Below are 23,223 nucleotides of genomic sequence, written 5' to 3'. Positions count from 1 at the left end.
TTTTTCAGGCAAGGAGATGGACATTCAACAAAATAAGGGAATTCCAGACCTTCCTGATGAAAAGGCCAGAACTCAATGGAAAATTTGATCTTCAAATACAAAACTCAAGAGAGACATAAAAAGGTAAACAGGGGGAAAAAACCCCACAAACCTTATTAATCAATAAGGGCAAATTATTTACATCTTTATATAGGATATAATCTTATGTATGTTTTATATATATATATATATATAGACACACACACACATATATATGTATGTATATGTCAATCTTGAGAATAGTACAGTTATTATGACAATTGAAAGGGATACACATAGACTGTGGATGTCTGTATAAAATAACTGATATAAGGATAAAAAACATAATTAAGAGATATAAAGGAAGGGTTCTGGGAGAAGAGGTAAGGAGGTAGTAGAAAAGAGTAAATTACATCAAATAAAGAGGCACAAAAACACATTATAGTAGAGGGAAAGAAGGGAGGGAGAAGAGCAGTATTTGAGCTTTACTCTCACCGGCTCTGGTTCAAGAAGGGAATAACATACCCTGATAAGTATAGAAATCTAACTTGTCCTACAGGCAGTAGGAGGGGAAAGGGGGAAAAACGGGGAGGGGGGTGGTCAGAAGGAAGGGAAGAAGTAGCAAGTGGAAAACAGTAAGATAAGGGAGGGGAATCAAGAGGGAGGGCAAACTGAGGAAGGCAGCAGTCAAAAGCAAAACTTTGTTGAGGAGTGGAAGGGAAAGGGAGAAAAAAAAGCATAAACAGGGAGGAAATAGGATGGAGAAAAAGGACACAGATAGTAATCATAACTGTGAATGTGAATGGGATGAACTCTCCCATAAAACGCAAGTGGATAGCAGAATGGATTAAAAACCATAATCCTACCATATGCGGTTTACAGGAAACACATTTGAAACAGGGGGATACACACAGGGTAAAGGTAAAAGGCTGAAGTAAAATATATTGTGCTTCAGCTAAAGTAAAATAAGCAGATGTAGCAATCCTAATCTCAGACAAAGCAAAAGTAAAGATAGATTTAATTAAAAGAGATAAGGAAGGACACTACATCCTGCTAAAAGGCACCATAGACAATGAGGCAGTATCATTATTTAACATATATGCACCAAGTGGTATGGCATGCAAATTCTTAGAGGAGAGGTCAAGGGAGTTACAAGAAGAAATAGACAGCAAAACTATAATAATGGGAGACTTCAACCTCCCCCTCTCTAAACTTGATGAATCTAACCTCAAAATAAATAAGAAAGAAGTTAAGAAGGTGAACAGAATTTTAGAAAAAGCAGATATGATAGACCTCTGGAGAAAACTGAATGGGGATAAAAAGGAATATACTTTCTTCCCAGCGGTACAAGGCACATACTCAAAAACTGGCCATGCATTAGGGCATAAAAACCTCGCAATCCAGTGCAGAAAAAGGCAGAAGTAGTCAAAGCATACTTTCCAGATCATGATGCAATAAAAATTATTTGTAATAAAGAACCATGGAAAAATAAGCTAAAAATTAATTGGAAACTAAATAATCTAATTCTAAATGAGTGGGCCAAAGAACAAATCATAGAAACAATTAATAACTTCATTCAAGAGAATGACAATAATGAGACAATATACCAAACTCATGGGATGCAGCAAAAGCAGTTCTTAGGGGAAGTTTTATATCTCTAAATGCTTACATGAAGAAAACAGAGAGTTGGAGATCAATGAATTGGGCATGCAACTGAAAAAGCTAGAAAAAGAACAAATTGAAAATCCTCAATTAAGTACCAAATTAGAAATACTGAAAATCAAAGGAGAGATTAATAAAATTGAAACCAAGAAAACTACTGAATTAATAAATAAAACAAAGGGCTGGTTTTATGAAAAAACCAATAAAATTGATAAACCTTTGGTCAATTTGATTAAAAAAAAATAAAGAAGAAAATCAAATTACCACTATCAAAAATGAAAAGGGTGAATCCACCTCTAATGAAGAGGAAATTAAAACAATAATTAGGAATTATTTTGCCCAATTACATGCCCATAAATTTGACAACCTTAGGGATATGGATGAATATCTACAAGAATACAAATTGCCCAGGTTAACAGAAGAGGAAGTAAAATTTCTAAATAACCCCATCTCAGAAAAAGAAATTGAGCAAGCCATCAATGAACTCCCTAGGAAAAAATCTCCAGGGTCAGATGGCTTTACATGTGAATTCTATCAAATGGTTAAAGAACAATTAATTCCTATACTTAATAGACTATTTGGGAAAATAGGTGAAGGAGTCCTACCAAATTCTTTTTATGACACAAATATGGTACTAATACCCAAACCAGGAAGAGTCAAAGCAGAGAAAGAAAATTATAGACCAATTTCCCTAATGAATATTGATGCAAAAATTTTAAATACAATATTAGCAAAAAGATTGCAGCAACTTACCACGAGAATAATATACTACGATCATGTAGGATTTATTCCATGAATGCAAGGCTGGTTCAATATTAGGAAAACTATCAGCATAACTGATCATATCAACAACAAAACTAGCAGAATCCATATGATCATCTCAATAAATGCAGAAAAAGCCTTGACAAAATACAACATCCATTCCTATTAAAAACACTAGAAAGCACAGGAATAAATGAAGCCTTCCTTAAAATTATAAATAGCATCTACCTAAAACCATCAACAAGCATTATTTGTAATAGGGATAAGCTAGATGCATTCCCAATAAGATCGGAGGAGAAACAAGGATGTCCATTATCACCCCTACTATTCAACTTGGTACTAGAAATGTTAGCTGTAGCAATAAGAGAAGAAAAAGAAATTGAAGAAATTAGAATAGGCAAAGAAGAAACCAAATTATAACTTTTTGCAGATGATATGATGATTTGCTTAGAGAATCCTAGAGAATCAAGTAAAAAACTACTTGAAATAATAAACAACTTTAGCAAAGTTGCAGGATATAAAATAAACCCACATAAATCCTTGGCATGCCTATACATTACTAACAAAGCCCAACAGCAAGAGATAGAAAGAGAAATTCCATTCAAAGTTACTGCAGACACTATAAAATATTTGGGAGTCTATCTGCCAAGACAAACCCAGGGCCTATATGAACATAATTATGAAACACTTTTCATGCGAATAAAGTCAGATCTAAATAAATGGAAAAACATCCGTTGCTCATTGCTAGGCAGAGCTAATATAATAAAAATGACAATTTTACCTACATTAATCTATCTAGTCAGTGCCATACCAATTGAACTACCAAAAAATTATTTTACAGAGCTGGATAAAATAATAACAAAATTCATCTGGAAGAACAAGAGGTCTAGAATATCTAGGGTATCAATGAAAAGAAATGTTAGAGAAGGTGGCCTAGCTATACCAGATATTAAACTGTACTATAAAGCAACAGTCACCAAAACTACCTGGTACTGGCTAAGAAAAAGAGTCGTGGATCGGTGGAATAGGATAGGCGCACATGATGCAGAAGTCAACAACTATAGCAATCTACTCTTTGATAAACCCAAAGAATCCAGTTTCTGGGCTAAGAATTCACTATTTCACAAAAACTGCTGGGAAAATTGGAAAATGGTTGGGCAGAAACTGGGCATAGACCAGTATCTTACACCATATGCCAAAATAAAGTCGAAATGGGTTCATGACTTAGGAATAAAGGCTGATACTATAAGCACCTGAGAGAGCAGGGAATAGTTTACCTATCAGATCTAAGGGAAAGGGAAGAATTCATGATAGAGATAGAGAGCACTACAAAATGCAAAATGGATAATTTTGATTATGTTAAACTGAAAAGTGTTTATATAAACAAAGGCAATGAATGAAACAAAGATTAGGAGGGAAGCAGAAAATTGGGGGAAAATCTTTACAACTAGTGTCTCTGACAAAGGCCTCATCTCTAAAATATGCAGGGAACTGAGCCAAATTTATAGGAATACAAGTCATTCCTCAATTGAGAAATGGTCAAAGGATATGAACAGGCAGTTTTCAGAGGAAGAAATTAAAGATATCTATAGGCATATAGCTCTAAATCACTATTGATTAGAGAAATGCAAATCAAAACAACTCTTAGGTACCACATCTCTCCTGTCAGATTGGCTAAAATGACAAAACAGGAAAATGATTAATGCTGGAGAGGATGTGGGAAAATTGGAACACTGTTACATTGCTCGTGGAGTTGTGAACTGATCCAGCCATTCTGGAGAGGAATTTGGAAATATGCCCAAAAGGCTATAAAAATGTTCATACCCTTTGACCCAGCAATGCCACTTCTAGGGTTGTATCCCAAAGAGATCACACAAGTGGGAAAAGGACCTGCATGTACAAAAATACTTACAGCAGCTCTTTCCATAGTAGCAAAGAATTGGAAATCAAGGGGATGCCCATCAACTGGGGAATGGCTGAACAAGCTGTGGTGTATGAAGATAATGGAATACTATTGGGCTATAAGAAATGGGGAAGATACGGACTTCATAATAACCTGGAAAAACCTACACGATATAATGCTGAGTGAGTGCAGCAGAACCAGGAAAACATTATACACAACTGTTTTAACAACCCAGCTAGCAGCTTCGATGGGGGCGTAAGATCCCTCCCCAGCTGCCAGGACCCCGGGGGCTGCTGGGACCCAGGAGGCTGCCGGGAAAGCACAGGTTCTTTTTATCTGCTTAAACAAGGAAAGCATGGTGAAGGGGTTGACCAGTTTACTTTAATCCAGCATTCAGTTAGCATACAATCATTTAGTTCAGGGGAAAAAGCCAGCATTCAGTTAGTTCAGGGGAGCATACAGACAAGCATCAACAGACAGACCAAATACAGATTCATTGACTTACTTCAGGGGAAAAAACCAGCACCCTGAGGTTCAAAACATTCATTTAGTTCGGGGGAAAAAGCAAACCAGCACCCCCAACCTCAAAACCAAAATACAAACAAACTACAAATATCAACAGACAGACCCAACACAATTCATAGTTACCAACATCTGGGCTCGGCCCGAGAGCAAGGGCTGGCCCAGAGTCACGCTTGCTTGCCGCTGCTCCCACACCAACCGGAAGAGGAAAGAGAGAGCTTCAAGCTGTCCTCTCCCCTCTTATAGAGTTTTTGACATCATCAAGCACCGCCTGAATGACCAGGGCCGATTGGTTCTTGACTTGGCCCCTCCCCCTAGCGTAGACCAGATTCTGGAGCTAACACCTCCCCTCAGCCAGCCCCATGACTCATCACACAGGAAGTTCTGATTCCTGGTATGGTTGCTGAACTTCCTGCCCCGGAAGAGCAAGCCACAGCGTCCAGAGGCTCAATGAGGTAAGCTGAGTCACTCAAAGAAAACAAGGGCCATTCCTCTTACACTCCACCCCTTGTGCTCTAGGATACAACAACCACAGATACATGGATTCTGTGATGACCAACCCTGATAGACTTTGCTCTTCTCAGCAATACAAGGTGGAAAAACAACTCCAAAGGACTCACTATGGAGAACGCGATCTACATCCAGAGAAAGAACTATGGAGTCTGAATGCAGATTGAGGCACACTTTATGCTTGCCTTTTTTTCTTCCCTTTGTTTTTTTTTCCTCTTTAGTTTTTGTTTTGGGATTTTTTTTTTGCTTCTGTTTCTTCTTTCTCATGATTCATTCCATTGGTCATAATTCTTCTTTACAATTTGACTACTGCATAAATAAATTCAATGTGAAGTTATATGTAGAAGATATATCAGATTCCATGCCGTCTTGGGAAGGGAGGGGGGAAGGGGGGAAAGAAAATCTGGAACTCAAAATTATGTGGAACTGAGTGTTATAAACTAAAAATAAAAAATCTAAAAAAACATTTAAAAAACAAAGAAAAAAAATAAAAGAATATACTTTTTCTCAGCAGTACATAGCATCTACACAAAAACTGACCTTGTAATAGGGCATAAAAACCTCACAATACAATGCAGAAAGACCGAAATATTAAATACATCATTTTCAAATCATGATGCATTAAAAATTACATGTAATAAATAAAAATTAATTGGAAACTAAATAATCTAATCCTAAAGAATGAGTGGGTCAAACAACAAATCATAGAAACAATTAATAACTTCACTCAAGAGAATGACAATAATGAGACAACAAACCAAAGCTTAGGAGATGCAGCAAAAGCATTCTTAGAGGAAGGTTTATATCTCTAAATGCTTACATGAATAAAACAGAGAGATAGGAGATCAATGAATTGGGCATGCAACTAAAAATAAGCTAGAAAAATATAACAAATTAAAAATACCCAATTAAATACTAAATTAGAAATTCTGAAAACCAAAGGAGAGATTAATAAAACTGAAATCAAGAAAACTGTTGAACTAATAAACAGAACTAAGAGCTGGTTTTGTGAAAAAACTAATAAAATAAACCTCTGGTTAATTTGATTTAAAAAAAGAAGAAAATCAAATTACCAGTATCAAAAATTAAAAGGACGAATTCACCATCAATCAAGATGAAATCTAAACAATAATTAGGAGCTATTTTGCCCAACTGTAGGCCAATAATTTGACAATATTAGTGAAATGGATGAATATTTACAAAAATATAAATTGCCCAGATTAAAGGAAAAGGAAATAAAATATTTAAATAACCCCATTTCAGAAAAATAAATTGAACAAGCCATCAATGAACTCCTTAAGAAAAAATCAGGAGGGCCAGATGGATTTACAAGTAAATTCTATCAAACATTTAAAGAACAATAAATTCCAATATTATATAAAATATTTGGGGAAAATAGGCAAAGAAGACCTAACAAGTATTTTTTTATGATACATATATGGTGCTGATACCTAAACCGGGAAGAGTCAAAACAGAGAAAGAAAATTATAGACCAATTTCCTTAATGACTAGAGATACAAAAAATTTAAGTAAAATATTAGTAAAGAGATCACAGCAACTTATCTCAAGGATAATACACTACGAGGAGGTAGGATTTATACCAGGAATGCAAGGCGGGTCCAATATTAGGAAAACTATCAGCATAATTGACCCTATCAACAACAAAACTAACATAAACCACATGATTATCTCAATAGACTCAGAAAAAAACATTTGAAAAAATACAACACATATTCCTATTAAAAACACTAGAAAACTTAGGAATAAATGAAGTCTTCCTTAAAATGACAGATAGCATCTATCTAAAACCACCAGCAAACATTATCTGTAAAGGGGATAAGCTAGACGCATTTCCAATAAGATCAGGGGTGAAACAAGGATGTCCATTATCACCACTGTTATTCAATATTGTAGCAGAAATGTTAGCTTTAGCAATAAGAGAAGAAAAAGAAATTGAAGGAATTAGAATAAGCAAAGAAGAAACAAAGCTATCATTCTTTGCAGATGATATGATGGTATATGTAGAGAATCCTAGAGAATCAAGGAAAAAATTACTTGAAATAATAAACAACTTTAGCAAAGTTGTGGAATATAAAATAAACCCACATAAATCCTCAGCATTTCTATATATGACTAACAAAGCCCAACAGCAAGAGATAGAAAGAGAAATTCCATTCAAAGTTATTGTAAGTACATAGAACAAGTAGTTACAAGAGCTAGGTATGAAATAGTCAACTTTAATTCCATACGGGGAAATTGTCCTTTTTCTATACTCCTATACTGCCTGGTCCTTGTTGGCTTAACCTCCTTGCCTGGTTTGTCTCCTCCAGGGTCGGAGCCATCAACTTCCAGATGACTGCTCAGGCTATGTACCCCTTGAACCAGACCCACTGAAGCAGGGACAGCTCTATCCCCCTTGCCAGCAGGAAGCAATTTCAGAAGCCGAAACCTTTGCCCCTTACCTCAAAGGAATTTGGGTCTCAGTTGTTTGAGGGGAGAATGATGGGGTTTAGACTGTGGGAACCCCACTTCTCCCCCTGCCCTACCTTGACTCTTCCCACTTGATCTGGCCTTTGCCTGAGACTATAAGCCTTCCTTTATCTCTAGGTCCAAATCTCTAGGTTGGTCCAAATCTCTAGGTTGGTCCAAATCTCTAGGTTACTCCTAACCTAGCCTAGCCCTAGATTACCTGGATCCTATCAAAATGTCCAAGTCCAAATCTGTTACCCTCAAAACTAGCCTAGGCCTCCATTGTCTCCAGGTAGCCTTCAGCTACTTCCCACCCTTAATCCCATTCTCTGGGTCCCTCGACTCTGGGTTCACTCAAGTCCCATCAAGATCCTCCTTAGACTCCTCCTCAAGACCCTCCCTATACCCCTCCTCCCATCACCCCAGAATCCTCCCACAGCTTTCCTGTATATAAGTTTCCTCAGGCCTCTAAGAAGCTGCTCAGATTCAGTCTAGCTCAGTAGATTGAATCTGGCACAAAATGGTGAGATTTCTTAAGACTTAACCCATCATGGCAAATCTTTAATAAACTTTGTTTTTCTTTGGCTGAGAAAAAAAATAAAGTTACTGTAGCCTTTATAAAATACTTGGGAGTCTACCTGCTAAAACAAACTCAAGAACTATAAGAACACAATTACAAAACACTTTTCACACAAAGTCAGATCTAAATAACTGGGAAAATATCAGTTGCTCATGGGTAGGCTGAGCTAATGTAATAAAAATGACAATTCTACCTAAATTAATTTAATTATTCAGTGCCATACCAATCAAACTACCAAAAACTATTCTACAGAGCTAGAAAAAATAATAACAAAATTGATCTGGAAGAACAAAAGGGAATTAATGAAAAGAAATGCTAGGGAAGGTGGCCTAGCCATAACAGATCTTAAATTGTATTACAAAGCAGCAATCAACAAAACTATTTGGTACTGTCTAAGAAAAAGAGTGGTGGATCAGTGGAATAGGATAGGTACTCAAAACACAACTGTCAATGAGTATAGTAATCTACTGTTTGATAAATCCAAAGACTCCGGCTTCTAGGATAAGAACTCATATTTAACAAAAAATGCTGGGAAAACTGGAAAATAGTATGGCAGAAACTAGGCATAGACCAACACCTTATACCCTATACTAAGATAAAGTCAAAATGGGTACATGATTAGATATAAAGGCTGATATTATAAGCAAACTAGAAGAGCAAGAAATAGTTTACCTGTCAGATGTATGGAAAAGGGAAGAATTTATGACCAAACAAGAGACAGAGAACATTACGAAATGCAAAATGATTTTGATTACATTAAATTGAAAAGGTTTTGCACAAAGCCAAAGCAACCAAGATTAGAAGGGAAGCAGAAAGTTGGGAAGCAATTTTTATAGCCAGTATCTCTAATAAAGGCCTCATTTCTCAAATATATAGAGAACTGAGTCAAATTTATAAGAATATAAGTCATTCCCCAATTGATAAATGGTCAAAGGATATATTAACAGGCAGTTTTCAGATGAAGAAATTAAAGGTATCTATAGTCATATGAAAAAGTGCTCTAAATCACTATTGATTAGAGAAATGCAAATCAAAACAACTCTGAAGTACCACATCACACCTATCAGACTGGCTAACATGACAAAAAAGGAAAATGCTAAATTTGAAGACATGAGAAAATTAGAATACTAATGCATTGTTGGTGGAGTTGTGAACTGATGATCCAACCACTCTGGAAAACAATTTGGAACTATGCCCAAAGGGCTATAAAACTGTGAATACCCTTTGATCCAGCAATACCCCTTCTAGGTCTGTGTACCAAAGAAATCATAAAAAAAAAAAGAGCCACATGTACAAAAATATCTATAGCAGCTCTTTTAGTGGTAGCTAAGAATTAGAAACTGAGGAGATGCCCCTCAGTTGGGAATGGCTGAAGCTGTGGTACGTGAATGTAATGGAAAACGATTGTGCTATAAGAAATGATGAGCAGGCAAACTTCAAAAAAACCTAGACAGACCTGCGGAGTGAAATGAGCAGAACCAAGAGAACACTGTACACAGTAACAACCACTTATCCAATGACTAATTTTCATAGTCTTGGCTCCTCTCAGCAATACAAGGGTCTAAGACAACTCCAAAAGACTCATGATAGAAAATGTTGTTCACATCCAGAGAAAGAACTACGGAGTCTGAATGCAGATCAAAGCATACTATTTGCTCTTTTTTCCTTTTGTTGTTTTGTTTTGTTTCCTCTTTCTTGGGGTTCCTCCAATTGGTTCTAATACTTCTTTACAACATGACTAATGTGAAAATATGTTTAATATGAATGTATACGTAGAGCCTATATCAAATTGCATCCAGGCTTGGGGAGAGGGAACGGAAGGGAGGGGGAGAAAACTGGAAACTCAAAATCTTACAGAAGTGAATGTTGAAAACTAAAATTAGGGGCAGTTAGGTGGTGCAGTGAGTAGAGTACCGGCCCTAGAGTTAGGAGGACCACATAGGAGGACCAGAGTTCAAATCTGGCCTCAGACACCTGACACACTTACTAGCTGTGTGACCTTGGGCAAGTCACTTAACCCCAACTGCCCTGCCTTCTACCCTCAAAAATAAAAAAAAACTATAAATAAATAAATTTTTTAAAAAGAATATTAACATCATCGTGATAAAATAAAATTGTGATTCAATAAAGAAAAACCCAGGTTAAGTACTCTTGCTCTAGGGTAAGATGTAGGAAAGCAGCTAGAGGGGGAAGATGGGAGATTGTGAGGGATAGGATGCTCAGGGTATGGGACCTCCTCTTGGTATCATACCTTGGAGATGTATCTCAGTCCCAACTCACCCTTTCTTTCCTTCTGCTGGCCCCATAAAGTGGCTTCCCTGCTATGCCTCCCCAATGCCACATAGTACCTACTGCTTCTGATATACAACTTCCTGGCCCACTTTTTCCCTAGCTCCTCTGAAGTAAGCACACAACCCTTCTGGGACCTTCCAAGGGTTTTTATTGTTAGTTGTCACAGAGGAATAGCGTATAAAAGTCTCTTTCCTAACAATGCATAATTATAATAAATAAGCTTAGTCTGGAAAAGAATTGAGAAAATATACCTCCCTTCCTTCATGGAGGGAGTAAGGAAGTAGGACTACGGATGTAAAATATTATATATATTGTCAAACATATTAGTTTTATTGAACTACTTTTTTTCTCTTTTTTTAAAAAAAATCTTTTTCAAAGAGATGGTTCACAGAGTAAAGGGAGGGACATATTCAGAAATATATTCAGAAGTGAAAACAAAAGGTACTGATAAAATGGTAATTTTTTAAACCTCCCTATTATACTCCCTTTTTTCCCCCAAAATTAAAGACAAGAGTCACAATTAAGTGATAAGAGTAATCTTTGGGTAGATAAAGGACCTCTGAAGGAATAATTCCACTCCAAGGATTTGGAAAGCCTTCCATCTCTGTCTGGAAAAATACTCCCTGATGCTAGACTCACAGAATGCACAGGCAATAAAGCAGAAAACACTGTCCTAACAGATCTCAGGGTCCTTTAAGTCTTGCCTACCCTAGCCCTTTTGGGAAATCCTTCAAGATCCCACCTAGTTAAGCCTAGGCCATTTTACTCATTCTGCGGGCTTCCTAGACTTATTTATCTTTTATTGTTCAAAATCCAAACCAGTGTTCAGTGAAGGACCACAAGACCAGAGAGTGTCAGAGCTCAGACAATTAAATCCTGAGTCCTGTCTGTGGGTCTGCAGGTCTATTACAGTGTCAGATGTTCAGATGGAAACTAGTTCCAGGAACCAAGAACCAATCCTAAACTCCTGGTACATAATATGGTACACAAGGAAATGAAAGGATGGGCTCCAAATGTAGTTCCTTTTTACAGCCAAGAAAGGAGTCAGATGGTAGGGTGAGATCTTCCTAGACCAATAACTGGTCAGAGGGGTAAGCCTGGGGGGAACCATCGATACATAGTGCCTGTCACCATGCCCACCCATGGGCAATCAGAAATGTAATTCTCACATTAATACCACAGATTTCCTGGTGAACACTGGTTTCAGCCCTGATGTCCCCGTAGCAGTTTCCAGGAAAGTGGGCCATGAGCTGTCCTTATCCATCCATCCTGAGAATCTTCTCCCTAGCTTGAAAGCACCCTCTGCATCCGTTCCCGAACTTCCTTTGGTCCCAAGGATACCATCATCTCTGCAACAGTTGGGCCTCGCTGAAAATAAGAAGAAACCCTGGGATCAGATCTCTAAATGTTCAGCAGACATCTTCCACCGGCCATCACCGTTAGAGAGGGACCACTCTATGGTTTGGTTAGTCTTTTTCAGGACTTAAAGTTTTAAAGATTACAGGGAGCCCAGAGGAAGGATTCTGAGGAGAAGCCAGTCAAGCTGACCTGCTGTCCACTGAGGACCATGCGGAGAAGTTTCATCATTCTGACATACTCAAGACCTTCAGTCTTCTCTGACAGTCTTTTCAGTTCTCTGTTCAGCACCTCCTGAGTGAGAGATATGCCAGGTGTTTCCAACAACCTAAAAAAAACCCAACTGATTCATTAGATCTTCCATAGATTTCTAAGGGATTCTCTTCAAAGAGGGACCCAAGGGAAGGAATGCAGAGTGGGAGGGGATTTCCTAGAAGGCTCTCACCCCGCAACAGTGCAGAATATGGTGACTGTCAAGCTTTAAAACTACTTTGAGAAGAAACTTACTATGATATAATCCAATCTGTTTCAGTACAAAAAGCTTTCTAGAAGAATGACCCAGGCAAAGGCAATCTCCTGTTAATTTTTAGTCTTCAAAAGGTAGGAAACAAGACCCAGGCAAAGACAATCTCCTCTTAATTTTTAGTCTTCAAAAGGTAGGAAACAGGGTGACCAAAGAGAAGAAAAAGAATCCATTTCTATGCAGGCAATTGGAAATAAACAGGACCACCACCAGGAAGTCAGAAAATTGCAAGGGCTTCAGAGCAAAGTGAGTCAATTAGATGACAGAAGGATTAGGGCTTCTGGTGAATTACTTGCAGCAGAGATTAACCAAAAGTCAGCCAAGATGGCAGAGGTAATTCATCACAAGGTCTCTTCTGAAGCACCCCATAGGGTAATATCTACCTTCCCATACCCCACCTCCCTTTCTTAGCTAAACAACTTGAGAAGGCAATGCCTTTGTTTCCTTTCCTCTCACTCTCTTCTTAACTCTCTGCAATCTGGCTTCCAACCTCATGATTCAACTGAAAGGGATCTCTCCGGAGTGATCTGTGATCTCTTAATGGACTAATCTAATGGCCTTTTCTCAATCCTCATCCCTTTCTATGTCTCTGTAGCCTTTAACACTGCTGATCACTCTCTTCTCTCTAGATTTTCACTCTCTCCTGGTTCTCTTCCTACCTTTCCAGCTCCTTCTCAATCTCCTTTGTTGAACCTTCATCCAAATCACAACCACTGACCATGGGTGTGCCCCAAGCCTCAGCCTGGGTCCTCTTCTCTTCTCCCTCTATGCCATTTTGCTCAGTGATCTAATTGGTTTCCATGGATTCAACTATCATTTCTACACAGACATGTTCTAACTTCTCTCCTGATTTCTAAGTCTCACATCTCCAATAACCCACTGGTCATCATTAACTGGATGTCCCATAGACATCTTAATTAAACCACATATTCACAACAGAACTCCTTATCTTTCCTCCGGTAATAGTAATTAAGGTGGGACTTTTTGACCTTTATTTGAATGGGGCAGATAAAGTGGGATCTTTTTGTCTTGAAGTATTTCTGGGCACTGAGACAATTGGGAGTCACTGATTTGTATATGATGTGATACTGGGGATGGGGAGCTTTCCCACACCCAGCCTGGGTGAGGTCAGAGCCCTCAAGGCTCTGAACAGGATATAATTGAGGACAGCTTGGCGTTGACTTTTGGGGCATACTCATGGAAGGAGTGTTGAGACTCTGGGCAAGCTGCAAACTGCCCCCAGCTTCGCAGCCCAGATGTTGGTGTTTCTCTGGTAACTATGTGCTGTGATTTGAATCACACACAAGGTCTGTCTGTTAATGTTTGTAATTTCTGTTTGTATTTGCCTTGAAGTTCAGGGGGCTGATCTTTTCCCTCTGAACTGTGAGTGATATTTGTATGTTTGATTAAACTGAGACTATTAACCCCTTAACGTTGCTTTCCTTAGAAAAGCAGATCAAAGAACCTGTGTTGGCAGCTTTCTGTGTGCTGGTTGTTGGTAGGTCTTGCACCCCTACGGTAGCTGCTAGCTGATTGTTGCTACACCTCCCAAACCCCTGCCTTCCCCCTAAACTCCCCATTACTGTTGAAAATACCACCACTCTCCCTGGCTTACACCCTAAGTGTCATCCCCTGACTCCTCACTTTTTCTCATCCCCCTCAGACCCAATCAGTTGACAATAAAGCTGCCACTTCTCATATCTTCCCCCTTCTCTCTGGACACTGCTACCTCCTTGGTGTAGGACCCCACCCCTCACTCCCAAACTCCTTGGTCTCTCTGCCTCAAGTTCCTCCCCACTCCAGCCCATCGCCCATTCAGCTATCAAACAGATCTTCCTGAAGCACAGATATGACCATGTTGGGGCCATCTCAAGTTGCCCTGACCTCTACCTGGCCACTAGACCCAAATGGCTCTGGAGGAGAAAGTGAGGCTCTCCCTCACTTACATCTACATTCAATTGCAAGTCACAGCATCTTCTTCCTAATGTCACAGTCCTCTTCAAGAAGAAAGGACAAACCACACACACAACCATGTCACTTCCCTATTCAATAAACTCCTGTGACTTGCTATTACCTCCAGAATCAAATATAAAACTCTCTCTTTGTCTTTTAAAATCCCTTATATCCTGTGCCCTCTGCTCTTTGTGTATTTTACTCTTCTTTATGCACCCTGTGATCTAGTGACACGGGCCTCCTTGTCAGTCCTTGTACAAAATACTCTCTCTCCTGAATCAATGCATTTCCACTGGCTGTTCCCCATCATCCCTGCCTCATGGCTTCCTTCAAGTCTCAGTTAAAATTCTATCTTCTCCAAGAAGCCTTTTTCCAGCCTCCCTTAATGCTAGTGCCTCCCTTCTGAGATTATCATACTCCAATTTACCATGTATATACTTCTTGTTTCTATTTAGTGGTGTGTGTATTGAATTCTTGTGCCTAGCGCTTAGCACAGTTCTGGGCACAGAGTAAAGTACTCAATAAATGCTTGTTGACCTGACTTGAACAACTGACCACAAATCAAGAGACTTAACCCTAATTCCCACTCCTAATTCACCAGCTAACTAACTGGATGACCACAGGCAAATCCCTTCATTTTTCTGGGCCTCAGTTTTCTTATGTACAGAATGAGGGGGCAGACGGGGTGACCTCTAGCATTCCTTCTACCTCTGAAATTAATCTTGGATTCTATGAGCCAGCTACCTTAAATGATTCTCCTTTGGGCTTTAATTCAATTCAAGAAGTGTTACTTAAACAATGTTTCCCACGGGCCAGGCCTAATCAATCTTAAACTAACTAACTCTCTCTCCCCCCCCCCCCTTCCTTCTCCTACCTCTCCTTCCCTCCTCACTTCTCTCCAAAGACAAAAATGAAATTATCTTGCCACTTCTCTAGGAGACACTTAACCACAAACCAGTCACAAAGAGAGTTTGAGACATGCTAGATGAGGATGGAAAATAGAAAGAGGACAGAAGAAACTTCTAGAGAGCTTCCTGGTTTTGGACAATTGTGTGTTTGCTAAGTCTGGCCTAAGTAGAAGTCACAGAAAGCCTCTGAAAGTACAACCATATGATAGAAACCAGCACTGGTTTAGGAGTCAGTAAGCATGGTATCTAGTGAATACCCCTTTCACCAACCTTGAACAAGCCACTAACACTGAACATTAATGCCTCCAACAGGGACACAAGATTTATTCTATTACCATGTGTGTCCCAGAGATATTCAGAGGTATCCTAGATAAGTTTAGTCTGGCTTGTGCCCTAGGCTCCTGAGGACAAATAAAACCACTTTATTAACCTGTCCTTCTTGCCTGATGTGCTGATGGCTGTTCTAAGTTCCAAAAGTAGAGACAAGGGAGAAGAATGAGTGCCTGGAGGCTAACGTGGGCACTTACCCCAGGACCAGCTTAGCAATCACATCCACTTCTCCTGAGATGGTCTGTAGCTGTGCTCGAGCCACAGCAGGGCGAGTCCATAAGTAGGAATATGCTGGTGAGACCAAGTCCTGCAAGCGACTGATGCGCCCCTGTTAAGAAAGGGATTGGAAAGAGGCAATTGTGGAGCTATCAGAGGGGTTCTCCAAGGAAATCTGGGCAGTGTGGGCACTCAAAAAGGAATGGCCCTGTGCTTCTTTGTATTGCCTTGGGGCACAATGAAGAGGAAGGGGGAAGGACTATATCGTCCATAATGACACCCTATCTTACCTGAATCCCTACAAATGCACACCTGTACATACCTGTCCCAGCAAAAGGATCCTCTCTATGTAATCCTTACTGAGGACATCCCTGTCCTCCAGCTGCTTTCCATACATCTCTTCTACCATGGCCTGAAGCTTCTTCGCAAGCTGGAGCCTCTGAGCCTTGTCATTCAACAATCGAATCAAATGCAACCTATAGAAGAATTGAAGTTAGGGATCTGCTCCAGCAAGAAAGGGGATGTAAGGGTAGTGGGAAGGGAGGGGAGACAAGAGAAGATGGGGGGAAGGGAAGAAGCCTACTAGCATATAGGAAGTGTCCATGTTCCCATAGGAGAGTGGAAAAAACTAAAGAATGCAAAAAAAAAAATTAATCTGGGGTATCAAATTATCCCTCCCTATCTAAGGGAGGAGAAAGGAGTTTCTTTTCTTTTTACAGATGGAAAAATAAGGACCACACAATAAAGTGACATTTTCAATTAAGTATAACTAGAATTTAGGGTATCTGGTTTTTTGTCTCCTAGGATACAGTGAATCCCAGGTCACAGCTACTACAGGGGTAAGGTCAAGAACAAGGATTTTTATGACTCAAAATGACAGAAATATCCCGGAGATCAGGTTGAGAGGCCCCTTTATGAATAAGCAAAACTATAACATGCAACAGGGAGCTGGGAGCCCTGAGTCTCATCTGGCAAGTGTATAACAGCTTTGTCAAATATCATCCTTGTTTCTTCCCCAGGATTATTTTCCCTCCTCCCAGAACAGCTTTGGGACCTCACAACCAGGTCATCATGCTTCACCTTCCCCTAGTATGCAGGCTAGACTAGACCCACCCTTCTTGTGATCTAGCAGCAATCACAAGAAAAGGTAAGAAAGACCCAGGAAGAGAAGGCAAACCCAGAGTACCACTTCTTAATGTTCAGGGACTGCTGCCCTTCTGAAAGCAGCCTGTTCTAATAGTCATGTGATAAAGAAGACACAGCATCCTGCTGATACCTTTACTGTTGTTACCATTTCATCTAAATAATTTAATAAACATCTGTATCATGCTTGTGCCCAGAGGTCTTCAGTTGAAAGGTACCATTTGAAAGATTTAATAAACAAAATTCAAAATAGGTAAATTATAGTGTTCATGAACTAGCTGGGAAAAACCCAACAAGAGAAGTGAGATTCTCAGGTCCTTAAGTAAATGTGATCAAATGAAATGCATTTTTCAATGGAGTCAGTGGAGAAATGGATTTTGCTTGAATACACATATCTGTTATAAGGGTTCTCCCCCACCCAAAGGGCTAAGTGGGAAGGAGAAAAAAACAAATGCTTGTTAATTGAAAATATATTTAAATTTTAAAATAAATAAATCTCATCATCCTGAGGTCTGGCCCAAACACAGAATCAGCTAGCAACTGGAATAACAAAACTGACCTGGGGCATCAAGGAGCTGCTCTTCTTTGAGGAAGAGCTGTCCTCTGGAGTCCCCAAAACAGATCTAGTCTATCCCACCCACCTGTTGAATTCAGGAAGTTTCTCCAGGTCCAGCAGGGCTGAATGGGTGCTGATCCCAGTTAAGTCAAACTGCTCTATCAGCTCTGGCAGCGTCCTTCCCATCTGGTTCCCTGCAAATCAGTCAGGCCCGTCAGGGTGGCACACTCCTCCGGAGCAGTCAGCCTCCTTTCCCCTTCTACAAAGACAGACTAGGTTGCTTCTCACTACACAAGGATGAGATTCATCCAGCTTTTCCTACTGGTTCCCATTTGCAGCCCTAAGCCAAGGACTCAGGCCAGGCTTTTAGTAATTAAGGCTCTTTGCAGAGCAGTGCCAGAGGCCTCTCAGACTCTTAGAAAGGTCCTGCCTCCCCATCTTCCATCACCACAGTACCTGCAAACCCTGAGCCATAATTGGTGATGATGTCTAACAAAGTCTCTGGGAGAAAGCCGGCTGAAGCAAAGTGTTCCAGAAAAATGTCTCCTTGCCGCTTGGACAACTTGCTGCCATCCTTATTGAGTAGCAGAGGCAAATGGGCAAAGTGGGGTGGCTCCCAACCCAGGGCCCTGTATAAAAGGAGATGTTTGGCAGTAGAGACAAGCCACTCACTGCCTCGAAGAACGTGGCTGATGCCCATATGATGGTCATCTACCACACAGGCCAAGTGATAGGTGGGGAAACCATCACTCTTCAGAATCACAGGGTCCCCCTCAACACTGGCCACTTCATGCCGGTTCCAGCCATATACCAGGTCCTGGAAAGTCTCAGCTCCCTCCTCCAGACGCAAGCGGACAGTTGGCCTGGCACCCTCTGCCAATTTCCTGGCCACGTGCTCAGGACTCAAGAGCCGGCACCGATTGTCATACCTATTGAAATTTCACAGAAAATATTCTCAGTCCAGGAACCGGCCCAAGATATCTTAGCTGCGCTTGAGCCGATCAACATCAGCTAGACTAGGCGAGACTGTATGTCATAAGAAAACATATAGAAATGGGATCTGGATACATAGTACACAATGACTATGGTCGCGGAAATGGAAAGAACCAGAAAACAGTCAAAACAGAATGTTGCCAAATTATAAAGAACATGCTTGGCCCCAAAGAGGAGAGATGGAAAGACATCCTGCCACTGCCCCTCATCCTCCATCCACATCCCCGCTTTGTAAGGGTAGGTTTACACAGGTATGTACCATCAGATTTTTTTTTTTTGATGTGTTGATTGGTTTTGCTAAATTTTTTTTCTTCCTCTTAAAAAAAAAATTCTGCTATAAGCAATAGTTCTCTGGGATGGGAAAGGAGGGAATGGAGAAGGTGATGTAAAAACAAAAGATACCAATACAATAAAAATCTATTTAAAAAAGAAACAGCAATGAAAAATGTCACACTACTGTGTGACGGTAAGAGCTAACTGACAAAGTATCAGACACTTCTGGGGTCAGCTCTCAAGGACACGTATTATACCGGGGTGTCTGATGGTTCCTTAGGGCCTCTTTTTTCAGCAACTCCAGGCGCTGTGAGGTACAGAAGCAATAGTAAGCAGCTCCAGTCCCCAACAGTGCCTCAGTGGCTTGGGCGTACAGCTGGAGGCGCTGAGACTGCTGGTAGGGCCCGACGGGGCCTCCACGCCGAGGGCTTTCATCAGGAGGAATGCCTGGAACACAAGGAGTAGGAAGTTAGCACTGGCCTGTAGAAGCTCAGCCCCTCAGGGCTGGGAATGAAAACCCACCGGGGGAATCACAGGCAAAACACACCTCCCCAACTATCTCCTGCCTCTCTCTGGTCCCAGAGAACAGATCCATATCGACATCAACAAACATTCCCCATCATTGGTAGGATGCTGGAAATATAAAGAAATACAAGAAAACTTCCCTGCCTTCACAGGGTTGATCATGTAGCTGAGACACAGAACACGCCTGAAAAGAAAAGGCAGAACACATGTGGAGGCCCAAATGAGTAGGGAAGGAAATGAAAATTCACATATGGTCAAGTCTATTCCATTTCACAACACTGATCTCTCTGATTCCTCCCTCTTATAATCTTCTCACTGCACTGCCACGTCCATGATCAGAAACTGAAGGCATTTCCCATAGCCAAGAGCATCAGAGCCAATGCGCTACAGCAGCTTTTCCAAAAGGCCCTTCCCTTCACCTGCTCAATCTCTGTCCTTCCCTTTCCCCAACAGCAGAATACTTGGGAGAAGAAAGAAATAGCTTTGGAAAATTCTCTAGATCTCAGGGAATGAATGGCAAAGCCACAGGTCTCTCCAGAGTTGAATACTTGGGAAACCTTTCAGACCTTTCTTTCACTCCCTTTCTACAGAGAGGTATCTGCTAACCTGAGAACCTTCTCTAGGACACCAACATATCTCGCATCCTCCTCACTTCTTCCTCATAGTGATTGTGAAGTTATGTATCATTACATCACAGCTCTCAGGAAGACTTCCTATGGCCTCTTTTACTTCTCCAAATGGTACGGGTGGAAGCCTGCTTCACAGTTAGTTACTGCAGTTCTTCCTTGGAAAATAAAACTTTTATTACTGGGCCCTGGAGGAAGTTGTCTATATTACCCCAGGGCATACCTGCCCACTCCAACATGTCCTCGATGTTCTCAGCAGCCCCAGGCACCAGGCGGGTTTGATCTGTATCTTCCAACCTTAAGATGAAACTCCCTTTGTATTTCTTGGCAAAGATGTAGTTGTACAGGGCAGTGCGTAGGCCTCCCAAATGCATGAAGCCTAGTTAAAAGAAAGAAAATAGCCTTCAAATTATGCTAAGCAAATGACTAAAATGTCTAAAAATTTTTACTCAGAGAGCCCATCCTCCTAGGCATATATGCGAAAGGGGTCAAAGACCCTCATGTGCCAAAATACACCTTTTTTTTTTGGTAGAAGCAAATAACTGGGGACAAAGTACATGCCCATCAAATGGAAAAGAACAAAGCAAACTGTGGCAGGTAAAGGGAATGGAGTATGATGAATATGATAATTACAGAGAAACCTGAGAAGACTTAAAAGAAGGGACAAAGAGTGAAGTAAGCAAAACCAGGAAAACAACATACATAATGACCACAAAATGACTACAGATGGAAATTATTCCAAATCCTAACTGAATGCTGAGCAATTACAACAATCAAGCTGGCCCAAAAGAAGGGAAAATGTCCCCTGTTCCCTTCTTCGCCTTGGTGAGGGCCTGTGGATGTGAAAGAGGGTATATACCGTCAGGTTCAGCTGACATGTTAGTTTTGTTGAACTGCTTTTATTTTTTCTCTTTCATTCATTGCTATGAGAGATGGGTTTCTAGGAAGGAAAGCAGAGAGGTATCATAGCACCATAGAGCTAGGGCTGGAAGGAACCTTAAAAGGCCACCTAGTCCTATCTGTTTCAAGATGATAGGGATGTAAAAACAAAAGATTGGTTTGTTTGTTTTTTTAAAAGGAAAAGTGAACAAGACTTGAAAAGCTAACAGCAAAGGCAGTGGTAGAGATCTAGATATCCAATGAAAACTGTGAGATGCTACCGACTAACCTCAGAAAACAATGAAAGGGTCTGGGTAGAGGTTGCCCATTAAGTCTAAGGCCCCAACACTCTTACGTATTTTTATTTAATTGTAACCTCCTTTCATTCCAACTCCCCCTATGCCTCCTCCCTCCCAAACCTATTCTTGACCCTCATTGAGACCTCTAATCTCCCTATCCTCCAGAATTTTCTCAAGATATTAGCCTTGCTCTGACTTTATTGTTCCTCCCTGTACAATCTGTACCCTATCATTCCCCATATCAATTCTGCACTGTCCTCTGCTCTCAAATTCCCCTTGTCTTTTTGCTACTCCTCTGAGCTCTGGACTACTCCCCCTACATTCCTACTCCCCTGGGGCTAAATAGAGCTGGAGTTAAGTCACACAACCATGTTGACTGGGCACAAAGTGGGGCTCTCAATGAAGCAAGGCAGTGCTTTGTATTCACTCCAATTGATATCTCACTCCCCAGCCCCCCTCCTCAAGTGTCACACACCTCTCCCATTCCATCTCAAGAAGCTAAGGACCCTGCCTTTCTTGAGAAATGTGAGGTCATTCAACCTAAGCTCCTTCTTCTCCCATTCTCAAAACCCCTTGACATCATCCTCCATTCTCCTTCACTTCATCTCCTTGCTAGATCTAGGCCCTCTTCTGGGAAGCACTTGATCCCATCCCCTCCCAACTTCTCCAAGACTGAAGCCTCAATCATCCTTTCTTTCTCTCTCTGTCTCTCTCCTCTCACATCTTCAACTCCCTATTCACTGTTTCATTTTAACACTCTGAAAAAACCATTAGACCCCATCATCCCCTCAATTTATTTCCCTATTTCTTTTTTCCCTTTCTTGGCCAAACTCCTGGAAAAAAAAAGTCTATACTTGACACCTTCACTTTCTCTCCTCTCACTTGCTCCTCAATCTTTTGCCATTTGGCTTATAGCCTCAGCACTTGGCGGACATTAGTCACTCCATAGTTACCCATAACCTTGCACTTGCCAAACCTGATGGTCTTTCTCACTCATCTGACTTAACCCCTCCCCTGCATTTGATACCATTCACTACTTCATCCTTCTGGACATTCTCTCCTGTATGAGTTTTCCTATCGTATGCTATTCTTTCCTAGTTCTCTTATTTGTCTGACCACTCCTTCCCAGGCTCTTCTGCTGGCTCATTATCCACATGACACATCCTCATTGTGGGCTGCAGGTATTCTCCAAGGTTCTATCTTAGGCTCTCTTTTATTCCTCTATCTTGTCTCTCTTGATAATGTCATCATCTTCCATTGGTTTAACTAGCAGATCAACATAACCAATGCCAGTCTCCTCTACATAACCTACCACTAATTGGACATTTTAAACTAGATGTCCCAGAAACCTCTCAAAAATCAACATGTCTGAACAACTTATCTTTCTCCCAAACCCTCCCATCTTCCAGACTTCCCTATTTCCATCAAAGGGCACCATATATCCAATCAGCTGCCACTTCCATAACATCTCTCACAGAGCTACCACTTTAATTCTGGCCTGCATCACCTTTCCTCTCCTAACTGGTCTCCCTGTCTCAAGTCTCTCACCACTCCAGGCCATCCAACTCTGCTCCCAAAGTGATTGTCCTTAAGTACAGGTCTGACTGGGCCATTTCCCTACTCAACCGAACTCCAGTGGCTCCCTTCGGCCACTAGTTTAGAGTAGGAACTCTACTATCTGGCTTTTAAAGCCTTTCACAGTCTGGCACCAATCAATCTTTTCGGGTTGATCAGACATTACTCTCCTCCCACACGATGCTACCCAGTCAAGCCGGACTTACTTCTGTTCCTTACACAGGACACTCCATCTCTCATCTTCATGACTTTCTGCTGGCCATCCCCTCCTCATCTCCCCTTCTTAGGGGGAATTCCCCTCTTCCTTCAAGACTCAACTCAAGGCTCTACATAAAGCTTTTCCTGATCCC

General features: G+C 40.7%; 1 protein-coding gene across 1 annotated transcript in view; it reads right to left on the bottom strand.

The window, feature by feature from the left end:
* Window positions 1-10,849: 10,849 nt before the first annotated feature.
* Window positions 10,850-23,223, bottom strand: part of EARS2 (glutamyl-tRNA synthetase 2, mitochondrial) — a 16,121-nt gene continuing 3,747 nt past the window's right edge. Inside the window, 8 exon segments of the mRNA XM_036737586.1 lie at window positions 10,850-12,086; window positions 12,267-12,402; window positions 15,986-16,116; window positions 16,327-16,480; window positions 17,789-17,897; window positions 18,160-18,632; window positions 19,227-19,416; window positions 20,344-20,499. Of these exon segments, the coding sequence (XP_036593481.1) occupies window positions 12,003-12,086; window positions 12,267-12,402; window positions 15,986-16,116; window positions 16,327-16,480; window positions 17,789-17,897; window positions 18,160-18,632; window positions 19,227-19,416; window positions 20,344-20,499 (1,433 nt within the window). The 3' untranslated portion in view covers window positions 10,850-12,002.

The sequence above is a fragment of the Trichosurus vulpecula genome, chromosome 9 (assembly GCF_011100635.1).
Source record: "Trichosurus vulpecula isolate mTriVul1 chromosome 9, mTriVul1.pri, whole genome shotgun sequence".
NCBI classification, from domain to species: Eukaryota; Metazoa; Chordata; class Mammalia; order Diprotodontia; family Phalangeridae; genus Trichosurus; species Trichosurus vulpecula.
This window is presented reverse-complemented; position numbering and strand designations above follow the sequence as displayed.